The sequence below is a fragment of the Geospiza fortis genome, unplaced genomic scaffold (assembly GCF_000277835.1).
Source record: "Geospiza fortis unplaced genomic scaffold, GeoFor_1.0 scaffold53, whole genome shotgun sequence".
Lineage (NCBI taxonomy): Eukaryota > Metazoa > Chordata > Aves > Passeriformes > Thraupidae > Geospiza > Geospiza fortis.
In genome coordinates, this window is record NW_005054305.1 from 7,122,660 (window position 1) to 7,138,663 (window position 16,004).

Genomic DNA, 16,004 nt, shown 5'->3' on the forward strand with positions numbered 1-16,004 from the left:
ATAAAAAGGTTAGCTAAGCAAGCAAAGAATACAGTGATAAGTTTTAGTGTTTTAAAGCCACTGGGGTGGTATATTTTCAAATGGAGAGTGGACATAACTGAGGAAGAGACAAATAGAGAAACAACACCCCAGATGAACAAAATTCTCCAGCTCCTTTCCCTTCCTGAGGTTTCTCAAATCCCTGCTGATGCTTGCAGGAAAAAAGGACAAGAAAAAGACAGAAGAAAAAACATGGATTTGAGGAAATGAGGCTTTAGTTGCTGGGAGGGCTTTAGAACTTTCAAAGTCTGCCTCTTTCTCTTTAAATCTGAGTTACTGTTGTGAGTATATTTGTTAATGAGCCCTGAAAAAAGGGTAATAGTTTGAATACTTCAGACATTTTGGTTAATCAGAGTTGCAACCAGAAGATGGGTGTTAAACAACAGGGTCTGTAACTAGATGATGGCTAGAAATGACACAGAAAAAGGCTGATGTTTCACTGTGAATATACATGCCCCTGGGGAATGATTTCTTTCTGATTTCCAACTGTGATTTTTAAATTTGAAGATGTTTGGTGGTGGAGGAGGAGTTTGTTTGTGGTGGAGGAGATCTAACTTAGATTGCTACTTCTAGACAACTAACATGCTGGGAATATCTTATGAAGGTATTATCTTATATTATGAAGACAATGCTCAAAGCACATGGAAGAGGAAGGAACCACATGACCAGATTTCAGCTATTTCTTGGTCCAGACAAAATGAATAAATGGGGTCTTATATTCATATATTTGATTTTACCTATCATTCTGGGTAAATTTTCTGTCTCAGATGTTCCCTGAAAGATACAAGCAATCCTTTCAGGCTGATTGTCTCATAACCTATCCTTCAAAATTAAAAAAAAAACCAATTTTCAGCTGCAGGAGTACCATACTTGCAGCCTTGCACAACAACCTTAAAAATGAGGTTGAAAAACTGCAGGATAAAGTCAATGTAAGCAACTGATATAATCTGAACAATTAAAGACCTAGACCATGGGAAATTATTTTTTTAAACTGTTATTAAACTTGAAATTGAAGTGTTATCTCTAGCTGTTGTTATATTTACATGTCAGGAAGTTAGCCTAAGTATTTTATTTCGGTATATATAAAGACAGAATTCACAGAGGGAGTAGCTATAGATAGATACAGATAGATACATGCATGCACACACTGAAGGAGATAGAAACATAGAAGGAAATGTACGTTTGCATCCCAAAATACCCAAAGTTTGCTATTGTTTGAAACAGGAAGCATAGTAGACAAGTTATTGACTTGTTCCTATGTAGCTATTTAAATGCTCATAAATAGTTGAAAGGAAGCTTTTGAAGTGAGTTCTCAATCAAGTTAAATGTGTGTGGGCTTACACAAAAAAACCCACCCAACAAAAAAACAACTAAGACATAAAAGACGTCACCAAAACTGTTTCTGAAAACAGGGGAGAAGTGATTGAAGAAAGTATTGACTAAGCAGAATAAAATGAGTTAAAGTTATGTAAGAAGATCAGATAGAGAGACTTCAGCTGTGTGGGGCAAGAAGGGGAAAAGCATGGGAACTTTCACAAATCCACTGTCCCATTTCATTACACATCTTCTTATACAACTTTTTCTGTGACCTGCAGAGATGATTTTGGGACACACCTCAAGGGAAGAACTGAAAAAAAGGGTCATCTCATTGCAGCTCTTACTCCATTCTGTATAAAATTAAATCTTTTCTTCCTTTAGAATTTCCTGGATTGTATTGACTGTTATTGCTACCTGATGCTTCTAGATTCTTGTCTTTATGGTTGAAAGTGTTAATTTGAATTTCCCCATTTGGTTTGGTAGTCAAACTTGATGCTTACACATTCCTGTTTTTACATTCATGTGCTTTACAATCCAGAAGGGGCTTTAGTAGCTTCTTACCTAAAGAAGCATTCTAGCACAGTACTTCCTGTGCTCAGGAGGACTTTACTCTCTGAACTGATGAATCTAAACACTGATAGATTTTTGCAGACACTAGAGCATAGTAATCTTAATAGGTTCTTCCCATTTGAGACTGCATAGTCCATTTCTCATGTGCAAAGCATCCATGGGTAGGGAAGACAGATGGACAAGCAGGATTGGGAATGTTTCTGCATTTAATAGAGTTTACTGTGTAAACTCAAAGCAATTTATTAAATACATATATTTAATTTAGCCTATTTCTAGCATAGCTTTCAAGAGAGATACTAAGACAACAAAATGATGAACCAACTAGCAAGCAGAGCACCGGCAAGCAAGTGTGGTATGGACTGCAGTTTGAGAATGGCCAGTCTAACTCATTCATTCTGGCATTCCTTGGCTGATGTCCCTTGAACCATTGGCAGCTTTCATGCAGATTAATGCTTGTTTCCATAAAATATGAGCATTTCTCCAGGACTTCAAAGGGAAGGAATATGTGGGAAACTCTTTACAGCTACAAGTATTAACAGGGATCTGCAGAGCTGCTGTAACTGAATTTTTATAATCTACTGTAAAATTGTATGGACATTTTCTTCTTTTTTAGAAAAAAGCATTAACATTAGTCATGCTGTTTTATGACTATTCAGTTCTTGCTCATTTTTGTTAATAAGGAGCAATCAAAATGCCAGAAAAAGCTAAATGTGGGGCCAAAAAACATGGGAGAGGGAAAGCAGAGGGGATGTTATATCTGACTTAAAAGCTCAAAGGAGTTACTTGTAGGAGGTAGGAGCAACCTAGATATGGCATATGCTGGTGTTCAGCACCTGGCTGAGAGACCTCACGGGTGCCCACATTTTGCAGCCAACCTAGCAATAATTTTTGACATTCAGAGCTTAAGCAAGAAGGAATAATGTGACATTCTGCCTTTACTAAAGGCTTTATTCAGAACATATCTGAAGCTTAATGTGACAGTAGTTACAATGACAGAAAAAGCAATCCGACCTCCTTTTCCTCATTGGTATGGAGAAGTAGCTTTGATAATACACATACTGTAGCAATACCAGCCTGTTTCTCAATTTCCACGTAGGGGAACAGAGCTGCTCGGATGAGGAGCAGCAGAGGAAGAGGTTGGCTTAGTCATAAAGTATTTGTATTCTTTGGGAGTCTTAGATGTGGTTTTTGTCTCTGCTAAGTAGGCCAAGCAAAGTGCAGTGTCCCCTGAGCTCCCTGAATGCCTGCTGTGGTAGTGATGTGCCAAGAAAGCCACGTTATGGACGGGTGCAGCCCTGGAGAGTCTTACTTCAGTCTGCAGCTCCTCTGGTCATTTAGTTTTGACAACTGAACAGGGAAAATCTTCCAAGCATCCCAATACAATTCTTTTTGTTTTAGATGTGTGTCATATTGTCAGTTTTTGGACTCTGGCTTTGATTTCCTGCAAAATTGTTTTACCTGAAGATGAAATTGATAAACCATGGTTTTAATAGAAGGCACAGTGCGTTCCCTTTAGATTGGCTTTAGAGAGAGCATTTAATTTGATACATCAATGAAATATAATAGAGAACAATTGAGAGGATGTAATGTGATAGGTTCCCTTGTGCAAAACCCATAGGTTTGGGGAACAAGAGTTTCATATGAACTATGACATCAGTTGTTTCTTAGGGGTCATGCTATTTTTTTAAGGAATGCACAGTAGTTTCTTAGAAAGAATTCTGACTAAGCAGCTTATAGCTGAATTTTCTTTAGTAAGGCTGTTTTTCATCTCTGAGGAATACCAAGTGTATGTGTTGCAGGGCTTTTCATGGCTGTTAGAGTGTTACATGAGAGTATATTCAAAACAAGAGTCAGGCAGGGGATTATAGAAGGCTTGCATATGAATTAAAAAGAAACAACACAATGTCTACAAGCTATATAATGTCAAGGAAATGGCAAATGGATAGAAAGGAAAATGTGGCCTGGAGCAAGGTATCATTTTTGACTTAGCTATATTTCTGTGATTCTATGAGATTAAGGAGATACAGACTCCCCCCACTTCCTGTATTTGAAAATTCTCAGTAGAATTATAAACTTGCAAATTGTCAGGCCCCCAGTGCATACAGACCTTCTGTCTTTGAGGATTTGTATGCAAGGATCAAGGATTGAATGCAGGGTTTTTTCCTTGCTTTTAATAAATGGCTGTATTATAAAGAAAGCATGTGGTTTGGCATTTTCAAATTTTATTCTGGGGGTTAGAAGTGTAAGATTTGTGTCTCCATGTCTCAGAACATGTATTTTTGCTCACTGCCTATATCAACCTATAACTTCCTACATGCTTCTTCTAAAATCTGCCTTATAGGACCCTGTTGGAGCATTTGGTGCCAGCATTCCTCTACAGCCCAGTGTGCCTGAGAAGCCAAAGCATGTTTCCATGCTGGTGGTTTTGGTTTTTTCCCAGTTGGCAGCCTTGCAGAGCTTGGGTCTCTAGCACAACTTGGGAACATGATTCAAACATGGCTTGATCCCATTTGCACTCTGTAACTGAGGCATGTTTCAAGGAACTGGCATGTTGTCCTTGAGGTCATGCAACACAGACCATACTCAGTGTCAATGACTCTCTGATGTCTTCCATATGATATTTAGGATTAGAGGGATATTATGATTGTTAATGATTGGACTTAAATCACTTCCAAAACTTTCTGAGGAAGTATCATAAGGTTCCCAGCCAATAATTTATTTTTTAAAATGTCACTCATTAAGAATTCAGGAGGAATAGAACTTGAACAAGGTTTTTGCTTTTTAAAAGTAATTATTTAATTACTCATAGCACTCACTTGCAGTCAGTTGCTTGATTTCCCTCTGGTTTAAAGAGCTTAGATTTTTTTGGTACTTTCTTTAGGCATGATGAGTTACGCAGCTATTTTAAGTTAAAAGGGAACTGTGTTTTCTGAAATTGTTCTGATCTTCCTGTTTAAAAATTAATGAATTCCAAAATAAATTATTGCCAAAAATTTAAGTATTAAAAACTGTGCTGTGTATAATTTATGAGCAGCCTAATGATTTACATATTTAAGAAAAAGAGAATACAAGTTAACACAGGGGAAACCTCCCTCCAATATTACTTAAAATGATCAGTGGATATTCTGGATTACATCACACACGTGCCCTACCTGTGTGGAACAGGACTTTTGGAAGCAGATGTTATTTGGATGCACACGATCTCAGGGGCTGCTGGTAAGGCTGGCAGGAGGTGCATAGTTCTTTTAGGCTGTTTCCCGTGGTGGCAGCACTGCTTTTTCGAGCTCCTGTCCGTATGCAGGCACTCACCCTGCCCTCTACTGTGCCCCCACAGTAGCTGTGCTCATGCTACTGTGAGCAGGAGGGCAGGACTGCTCTCTAATTTGCATCACTTTTAGGGCTTTTTAAGTGCCCTCCCAGGACTGTTGCTGGGAAGGGTGAAGCTGGGCCAGAGTGGCTTCACTGATGCACAGCCCCATAAAAGCTCGTTTCTGTACAACTAAGTAGGTGGTAAATTGATGTGGAAATGGGCTGAAACTTTTTGAAACTTTTTAAATTGTGGTGAAGGTGCAGGCTGGGGGGGGGGGGGGGTTGGAGGGTGTGTTAACTGGGGAAATAAAATTCTGTTGACCTCCATGCTAGGTCATCTAAGCGCTGCGCTGGAAATGCAAATAGGAATTTGAAGACGGTGGTGTCTCCAGTGGAGCGCTCAAGATAAAGCGTTCTGTTTCTTAAGCATGTGATTGTATGTAACACAACATTATGCTCACAGACATGGAGTCATAGAATGATTCCTGTTGGAAAAAACAAAAGATCATGGAGTCCAACTGCCAAGTCCACCACTAAACCATGTCACTAAGAGCCACATCTGCATGACTTTTAAATACCTCCAAGGGATGGTGAGTCCATCACTTCCCTGGGCAGCCTGTTCCAATGTTTGACAGCCCTCTCTGCGAAGAAATTTTTTCTAATACCCAATTTAAACCTCCCCTGCCACAGCTTGAGGCTGTTTCCTTTTGTTCTGTTGCTTGGTCAAAGAGACTGACCCCCACCTGGCTGCAGCCTCCTTTCAGGTCGTTGTAGACAGTGAGTAGGTTTCCCCACAAGCCTCATTTTCTCCAGGCTAAATAACCCCAGCTCCAGCAGCTGCTCTTTGTAAGAGTTGTGCTCCAGACCCTTCACCAGTTTCATTGCCCAATTTTTAAAACAACCTTTGAATTGCATACCACAACACCCATATTTGAAACCCAAATGAAAATGTATGCTCTGATACTTGAGTTGAAAACCTACTGCTGTATGCTTACCTAAACATCACTGCTGAGGAAGCAGCTCTAGAAAGCCTAAGCTAAAAGACCAGCCCTAAGTGCTGCTGTGCTGTAAACAATGATTGCTGGCATTTGTGGGTTTTTCTCTCCCTTTCTTACCAAACTATTAAGTCACACGTGCTCCTTGCAAGTCACTGCTTTTTTTTGATTGTTGCTGTTGTCCCAGCAACAGAAATACAGGGTGTGTGCAGCTTTCCATCAGCGCAAGCAGCCACTGTGAACTGAAGTACTGATGACTAATTCATACACAAATCATCCTGTATTTTCCAAATGCATGATCAGGTGGTTGCAGCTTTGGAGAGAATGAATAATTTGAAGAAGTTTGTATCTAACACAACTGTATATGTGTTTCTTTATTATCTAAATATTTCATTAAAGCAAACAAACTAATTTTGTTACAGAAAAAGGCTCAGTCAGCCTTTTTCCCAAATGGAATTGTTCAAAAACTGAGTGTATGAAAATCAAACTGAGGCCTGATTAAAAGGTTTAAACTTGACTTCTATGCAGTTTTAGAGCAAAGCTAACACTAAACATTTATACCAAATTTCTAGTGTAGAACTTAGCTCTGTTTGCTGTGGTTTGGGTATCAGAATTAAAAGAAATCAGCCCTACCCCTGCCCCAGCCAAGCCCTGTCTTTTCATGTGCCCTTTGTTTTCCATGTTGGCTGCTTGGTTTTATATTCTTTTCTAGGATTTTGCTCCCACACACTGCAAGGATTCAGGGAGGAGCAGTGAGGGACAGTCTTTTGACATTAGATTTGAAGGATTGACCTAATTTGTGTAGGGCACATACATATTGGCTTGTATTTATACCTGCTTATATTCATAATGTTTCTACTAAATATTTTATTAGTAGAATAAGTTCTAACTATAGTATACTAAAAGCAGTCAGTTTGAAAATAAAGCGTTCCTTTTAATTTATAAATATATAAACATCAATGCTAAAGCATCTAATCTTGGTTTCAGATCTCTAGTCTGAAATCCAGGAAGTTTACTGAGTGGTAAAAACTGGTTGCAAACAGGATCCTCTTGTCTTCATTGTTACCTCCTTTAATTTCCTTTTGATTTAAATAGTGAGGAGCAGAAGTATCTTTGATAATAAAGAAAATACTTTGCATTTGTGGATTCATTAGCCTCCAGATGGTGAAGGAGAGGAGAAAAACTGAAAATCTCTAATGATGCAGAGTGCATATGCTTCAGAGCAAGCTAAGTCAGCATGGACAGTCTGGGGAAAGAAACACAGAAGCAGGGAAGAAGACATGCAGGACAAAAGCTAAAATTAGTTCAGCATTGCTTACTGAAAGAGACTAGTGAAAAATTGTCTACAACTCTGAAAATGCTGTAAGATACTCAGTTTTTATAAATTTGGTGGTAATTTTCTGCTTTACCACTGCATGTGGCAAAATTCTTGAGTTTTAATGGCTTTAAATAGCCACCTTTTCAATTCTGAGTTTGTTGTGTGTCTCTTGTGTCTGAATTCTGTCCTGGCATCTCTTCCCCTCTGGCATCTGCTTGCCCAGCCTGGTGGATGCAGTGCCCTCCCTCCACTTGCTGCCTGCTCTGCCCCAAGCCTGGGATGCCCAGGAAACACCTGCAAAGCCCTGATGCTGCTGGGCTCTTTCTGCTCACTAATGGGGCTAAAAATAGCAACTGCTGGGGGTGATTTCAGCACAGCCACGTTTGCAGGCTCATTTCAGAGTCTGGCCCGTGAATATCTTGTGTAACTAATGGCTGCATCAATATTCTAGATCAAAACACAAAAGGATTTTTAGCCAGTGATTCTAAATTGCTTGTTAGCTAATAAAGGATTAGAGGTTTTTAACATTGATCCCTCTTCTGCAGTGCCACCAGCTGTACTTTTCATCTTTCATTTGAGTAGATGTCAAATTATTTCTTTTTGTATGTTTGTATGTGCATGTTTATGCATATAGAAGTTTTTCAGTCAGAAGGATAGATTTATTGTGAGAGCTGTTCTGGCAGTGTGTTTTCCACTTCCTGTACACATTTGGTAAGATTTAGGTTTGGGGGGATTTTGCTTGGTTTTTTTTGGGTATGGGAGGATTGTTGGGGTTTTTGTTTTTTTGGTTTGTTTTTTGTTTTTTTGTTTTCTTTCCAGAAAACGTAGGGAAGCTTTTGAATACTGAATAAAACACAGTAGCATAAGAATTCTTTTGTTTGTGTAAATTATGCAAGAGGTATGTCACAAGCCATAATGTCATTATTTCTACTGCTGTTTTCTTTGTCTTCCATTAAAAAGATTCTTTTCTCATGTACCTGCATTGGAACATCAGTTGTGTAGTATGTTAGATAGGCCTAAAGTACTGTCCCTTATGCAGAGGAGCACACAGATATGCTGTGGCTGAAAGGTAAAGGAATTTGCAGTTAAGTGGGGCTCCCCTTTCTACTGCCTCCAGGAAATCTTAGCCATGGGCAGTGTAGACAGTAGTGTCCCCATTCTGTTGCACTGGTGTTTCCCATTTAAATGTAATCTGACAGCTACAAGCTTTACGGGGTAAAATTGTAAATTATAAATAAACATCTATATAATATTAAATACATACATAACCTTGATGTCCAAAATCAGGTAATCCCAGTTGACTGTAATGATATTTTTACATTCTCCTATTGGTGGGGTAGGCAGGTCTCTGGCTTTTTGGAGTCAGGATGAATTTCCTTTCTTTGTAGCTCAGTGTTTAGTTCACTCCATGTTTGTTTGTTGCCTCTGTACTTGAGGAAGGAGTATTTTAATGAACTGTATTTGCCAGTGCAATGAAATCCTCCTGTTGGGGAGACAGCCCAGCAGCCACTCCAGTGTTGTGTCAGAGAACAGCTCCTGCTGCCATGTGGATGCAGTCCAGTGTTTTCTGCCCTCCAGTGCTGTGCAGACCCAGGACCACCTCCTGGCTGGCAAAGGTACAGAAACAACTGCCAGCAGAGAAAGCACAAGGAAATACCCTAACTAGAGAGAGACTGTCTAAAGGCATGCAGAAGGAATTTGCATTACCAGCAGAAGGAGAAAAATCTCATGTGAACACTTTGGGTTTCTAGTTTTCTAAAAGGATCCAGATGAAAGGTTGTACAGTGCATTTTTTTAGGGCCTCCAGGCAATTACTTAGATATCAGAGTAAAGCTTATAATTGGGGTATGGGGAGGATGAAAGGACAGAGTTAGGAACAAATTCAATTTATAACATTAAATGATTGCATAATAATCCTTTTGCATTAAATTAAACAATAATAAGTGTACTCAAGCTATGCATTATCTGTATATCTATGCTTTTAACTGTAATGTATTTTTTCCATTGCCATGTATTTACAAGTTCTCTTGCTAAGGATGAGTTTTGAATAAATAATTGTGTTTATAAAGTTTTCTGTAAGAAGATGCAAATTTGTCATCTGATGCTTGCAACTTGCCAGAAGGCACCTTTCCCTTTAGGGAATATTTTACTTTGACTCCTAATCATATCACGACCATTGCAAACAACTAAGCACAACATGTCCTTGGAAAATGAGGTTTTTTAATAACTATTTTCCCCACAAAGCTAGGCAATGTGAACAGATTTTTTTAAATGGCAGTGGTTTTCAGCACTAAAGCTGGATCTTGGTAAATCCCTTAGCAAAATTTGTGTTGGTATTTCAGAGAACATTTTTGGACTCTTCTCTTAAACTCTTCTTCTGTTTGGGAAGTGATCTCGGTAACCCTTTGTGTGATGGCTGGCTGGATACAGAGAATGAGAACCATCTCATGCAGGAAGTTGGTCGTGTCAAAACATACACATACCCATGGGGAAAAATGACCTTAAGTTCAAGTTATTGTTGACTCTCCTGTAAAACTGAGCAAGCCAGGTGTCTGCTTTGTTACTTTGGTTTCTCTGTGAACACTCAGAAATATTTGTGATAAAAAATCGTTGTTGATAGTGGGCTGAACTGTAAGGTGAGATCTGGACACTTCTTTGTCAAAGCTGAGGTGAACTAAAAGCACAACAGTCTTTTTTGTGGAAGTGAAATTGAACTTGTCAGGGGTAATCAGGCAATCACTTCCCTGCCCTGATACTCGAGCACAGGGGCTGCACCCTCTACACTCCTGTGTGGACATCAATGAGTCTTTGTCAAGTATAAAGTATTTTGTAGAAAAATCTTCTGAAGAAGAAAGAAAATTGCTTTTCCTCTGATTTACTTAAACATTTTCATCTTGATTTCTAAACAGTTGAGTGTGTCAGCACTAAAGGTTTTGCAAATTACAGTGGCGTGATGCTGCAGGAGGAAGCTCCCTGCATACAAGAAATGCTGTCTCTGTTTAGCTATGCTCAAGATGCTGGTTAGAAATTTTTCCATATACTTCCTTCTTTGCTCTGGATTAGTTATACACACACACCCCTACTGTCTGTAAGTTCAGAGAGCTCTCAAAGTTGAGCTTAGGAACCTGGCTGAGAGAGAACTAAAGCTGTTAGCCCAGCCTTGAGAGCTATGGGTGGACTATGCTAAAATCTGCTTATTTAAATGCTTTTCTCAGGAAATGAAAATCAATAAGGATGTTCATTGCAGAGGGTTGGGACCGGACTAGTGTGTTATAACAAGCTGGAGCCTTGCAATTAAAGTTTTTAAATCATGGTTTGATATAATCTTAAACAATTGCATTGGACTGACTTGCTTGGCATTTGGGTACAAGGGCCAGAAGAAGCATGATCATGGTTTGTTTGAATTCAGGGGACTGTGGGGATTGAGGAAGCTTAAGAGATTTTCATTTTCACTGTTATCTTCTCATTGTATGGACAGTCCTGCTGTGTATGGGGACTCCAAGAACATCCATTTCACTCGCATTAGTTGAGGTGATTCCTCGGATGCTCACGGCAGCACATTGTGGATCCAGACTGAGTGGGAAAGAGCCACTTAAGCATGTCACTGCTCAATGTACATTAGATAAGCAGGTCTTGGGTGCATAGTGTTAGGCTGAATTACAGCAGGGACTTATTCAGCACTGTTGCTTTCTGCTCATGCTTTCTGCTAATGACATTAAACACCATTTGGCCTTAGCTGGGTGCATCTGGATTAACGTCAATGCATTCTCTTATTATAGGAGCAGCTTACTGCCAGTTCATGGACATGTTGTTCCCAGGGTGCATTAGCTTGAAGAAAGTAAAGTTTCAAGCAAAGCTGGAGCATGAGTACATTCACAACTTCAAACTTCTGCAGGCGTCATTTAAAAGAATGAATGTGGATAAGGTAGGAATTCTGTATTTATATTTTGATCACTACAAGTTTCAAAAGTTACATGAATTGTCTAAATCAATAAATAGGGGAAACGAACTTCAAAATAGTTGAAAATGCACTTTTTCAACTGTTGGATGGAGAACTAGAATTGCAATAAATGTTCTTGACCTTTCATCATCTGAAAAGGGTATTTGGGCGTGAAGGGAGAAGTTTGGCATTTGGCTCCATTTAGGTACAAATTGAAAACTGAGTCCACATGTCTGCTGAGGAGTTGTGCCATCTAACTCATTATATCTTAATACCAGGGATCCTTTGATAAAACTCCATGTGTTGGAAATTCCTTGTCATCAGTGAATCTTCATTTTTTGATAAGTAAAATTATTAGTGACCTAAATTTCCAACAAAACATATTTGAAAATATGCTGTTCTTATAAGTATTCCATTTTTTTTTGTCCAAAGCAGGGTTTGAGGAATTTAAATTATTCAAAAGCTGGAATCATTTACCCAGTGATTGAATAGATGGGTAGCACATGTGATCTTGTAAAGTTAAGAATGGAAGCCTCTGAGAAAATGCTTGTTCAGCCTTAAGGGATTTGGTTTATGCTTGAATGTGAGAGTTTGACAGACTCACCAGTATAAATTACTGTGTTGATAAAAATGAATAATGGAAGTTATATTATCATGCTTATAGTTTTACACTTATACACTACCTGTTTACCCTTTTAAGGTTCTGCCCTGGCTTTTAGCGTTGCCTTATTCTGCAATTTAAACAGTCATAACAGAGGGTGCCTTAAGACTTCTACGAAGAACTGGAAAATACTCATTGTTTCATGAAATGTTATGGATACTTCTATTTACAGTGTGATTTGCTAGTGAAACATTGGGAAGACTAATGTAGTCAATTTTCCTGTAGAGAGCAAATTTATCATGCCTTTTTAATGTAGAGTTGAGGTACAAATGGAACAACCTGAAAAGACATGAAAAATGCAATGTCAATTCTTGCAGAAGCATCATAGATTTATAAAATGATGTACAGCTGGCTTAATCCTGAAGAAGAAAATGAAAACCCTTTTCCAGCTGAAAATTCATAACATTCAGGAGGCATTGAGGTCTGCCTAACTTGGCTGTTTAATCAGCTGCATGAATTAAGCAAAGCAGGGCAGCTCTTCTGCAGTTGTAGTCCCTGTCTGCCCACAGTGTCTGGAAGCCTAGAGTACTGTGATATTGGCTGAAGACACCTTTTGGAGGTTTCATGTCTGTGAAAAATTTCTAAGATACTGATATTGAGACATCCTCATAGCCTTGCCTTTCTTTCAGTAGAACTTTATAAGGCATTTAAGTCAACTTCTGCATGTCCATAAACTGTTCTATGTATAGCTATATATGGAACAGAAAGAAATTACAAGGTTAAAACCTCAGGCTTGGTTCCTATGATGACCATGTGCTACCAAAATGTAGGTTGGTTTGAACTTTAGCATGTCTTGGAAAAGCTGCTGGGCTTTGTAGTTCAAACAGTTGGACAGAGAGAAAGAAACATCTGTCTGGAGTTTTTGAAGAATTGTTTGTTTGTAGTACGTCAAACTGTACCATGTCCATTAAAACCAGAAATCCCTAGTTGGCTGAATATAGTGTTACTCCCAGAGTAGTGTCATTCATCATGGGATGTACCCATGGGATGTACCCACCCAATGTATGAGGGTACTTCTGTGGAACCATAGCTATAAAGACTTACATACACCCTATGTATTGCTACTTCAAAGGCTGGGTCTCATTGCGTTTTGTTTTCATTTTTTAAGAGCACTTGCAAATTGCCCCTTTCTTTTAGGAGCAAAACAATGGCAGAGGTTTCTTTGTTGGTGCAGTTAGTAGATTTTTTCAAATAAGTGTGTATATGTAATTTTTATATTTTAAAAAGGCAGTGATGTAATATTGGATGTTAATATCTACCTTATAGGTAATTCCTGTGGAAAAACTGGTCAAAGGGCGCTTCCAAGACAACTTAGATTTCATTCAATGGTTTAAGAAGTTCTTTGATGCTAACTATGATGGGAAGGAGTATGATCCTGTGGAAGCTCGACAAGGCCAAGATGCTCTTCCTCCACCAGATCCTGGTGAACAGATCTTTAACCTGCCCAAAAAGTCTCACCATGCAAACTCTCCAACTGCAGGTATTTTACCTCTTAAAGAATTCCATTTCTGTCTCTGAAGAAAATTATAAACTGTGGTCCACTCTACTTAAATGTTAGTTTAAAATTATTTCCTTGGGTGGTTGTGCCATTCTTTTTACCTTAGGCTTAGCATATTGAGACAGCAGAAAGTTAACATCTTGTGTGCTCTAGTTTGGCCCAGCCCTACTGAGCATAGGGTCTCCTCCACTGAACTCCTTCTATATAAATGACATGGACTCTGGTAATGTCTGGTGGTGGAGACAAAGGCTTTTAACAATCCTGTTGCTGAATGTGGTATGTGCAAGTGTATTCAAGAACATTAAATGGAGTGTGTTCCTCTTTCACACCTCCACCTTTATAGGGAAATGCTGATACAGGCTGATTTATTTTTTAATTTTTATGGTGAGTAAAATTTTACAAATCTTAAGGGCTGACCAGAAGAACAAAAATTAAGTTATTTTTGGTTTTATGTATGCTTATTGTTTGGGTATGCTAGTCCTCCTAACTGAAAAACATATAGTTTTTGCTCTTTCACAAAGATATCTTAGTCTTCTAGTTTTTTATTCTGTGCTTGTGTTGGATTTTGCTAACATAGAGATAACTCTTCAGAGGAGATGGGTGCTAAATTTTGAATTTAAAATCAAAACAGTGTTGATAAGTCGTGGATATTTTAATTATTGCTAATCAGTGCTTACACAGAGTCCAGTTTTCAGTTTCTCACATTGCCTTGCCAACAAGTAGACTGGGGGTGCCCAAGAAACTTGGAGGGGACGCAGCCAGGACAGCTGACCCCAATGGACTGCACAGATAATCCATACCACATGGCATTGTTCTTAGCCAGAAAAGCTGAAGGAATAAGGAGAAAGGTGGGGAGGGATGTTGAGAGTTACAGCATTTGTCTTTCCAAATCACCATTATGGGTGATGGTCTGGCCTTCCTGGAGATAGGTTAATTCCTGCCTGCCCATGGGAAGTGGTGAATGAATTGTTTGCATGGCTTTTGTTTTACCTAATAAACTGTCTTTATCTCAACCCATGAATTTTCTCACATTTCCCCTTCTGAATTTCTCCCCCATCTCTCTGCAGGGGACAGTGAGCCACCAGCTGTGGGGGCCCAGCTGCCTGCTGGGGTTAAACCACAGCAGTGTTTCTGGAACAGGCCAAAGGAGTAGACCTGATCTTTGGTGTTTATGTAATGTGGCTATGACTAGTCACTAAGCAGATGCTGGTTTTGTTAACTGAGAATTAAGTGAAAAGGAGAGCAGTTAACACTTAAGAAAAAGAAATAGTCCTAAAAAAGTATTACTGGACATAGGTTTGTGCATACAGAAATACACATGCACACACACCTAATTCCTTCATTGGTTTGTCCTGGATTTATGCTAACCCATTCCACAAATAAGGATTAATATTTAGTTGATTTAAAACCTGTGACCTGTCCTCATATGGGCTTGGGTGTGCAGCAGTACTCACAAAAGCAGGGGCAGGTGTGAAGCATGAAGCACCCTCACTTTTAGGCTGCCTTGTGCTCTGGAATCCTACCCAGATTTCAATGTTCTGCTCTGATCACTTCTGACGTCAGAGTGGGGCATACTTGGCCAGCTGCCTTCAGCTCATTAGTGCTTCCTGGAAATAGGGCACCTAATAGCAGGCCAGTGCTACTCTGGGCTTCTAAAGCTTGTTTACATCTTTATTCTGCACCATCTTATGCCTGAACTTCTGAATTTCAGGGTCTGGCACGCTCCAATTTCCCATGTGATATCTTGCACTCCCTTTGGAAACAGAAAACCCAAGTGCTAATGTCAAGATGTTGTCCAATTCAGAAATTGGAAAAGACACTTTAATTAAACACAGACTTTACTCTGCTTGTTAATTCTTCTTACAGATGGTCTGTTCTTCCCAAAGTCACAAATGTGTCGTCCAAATTAAAGCTGTGCAGGTGACAATCCTACAGAAATTGAATAGCTACTGGAATGGAACCAGCCAGCTGATGTGGAGGATAATGCAGTAACGTCGTGTTGTGTTGTTGGTTGTTTGAAGAGCATGTCCTGTGCCTTCCCAGCCTTTGTATGGAATTGTACAACTGAGATAGTGTGATGAGTCATGATAAGATCCTGTGGCTGTGAGAGTTAGCTTTTCATGGAAAATGTCCTTCATTATTAACTTAAATATTGTCCAGAAGTATGACAGGCAGTACACTAGTTTAATTTCTGAGCTGAGGATGGTGGGGTATGGATATTACACGATGCTGGGTGAAATGAGAGTTCCAGCTTTTCTTGCTGCTTGCATTTCAGAACAGAACTAATTCAGTTAGGTGTCAGTCATTCCATGGGCTTACTGAATTCTGGGTGAGCACATTTTTGTGCCTTTGTGCCT

General features: G+C 39.2%; 1 protein-coding gene across 2 annotated transcripts in view; it reads left to right on the forward strand.

The window, feature by feature from the left end:
- The window catches only part of MAPRE2 (microtubule associated protein RP/EB family member 2), a 71,320-nt gene that overhangs the window by 34,176 nt on the left and 21,140 nt on the right, over nt 1–16,004 (forward strand). For both annotated transcript variants that reach the window (XM_031066522.1, XM_031066523.1), the window contains exons 3-4: nt 11,328–11,473; nt 13,416–13,629. In XM_031066522.1, the coding sequence (XP_030922382.1) occupies nt 11,328–11,473; nt 13,416–13,629 (360 nt within the window). The remainder of the gene's footprint in view (nt 1–11,327; nt 11,474–13,415; nt 13,630–16,004) is intronic.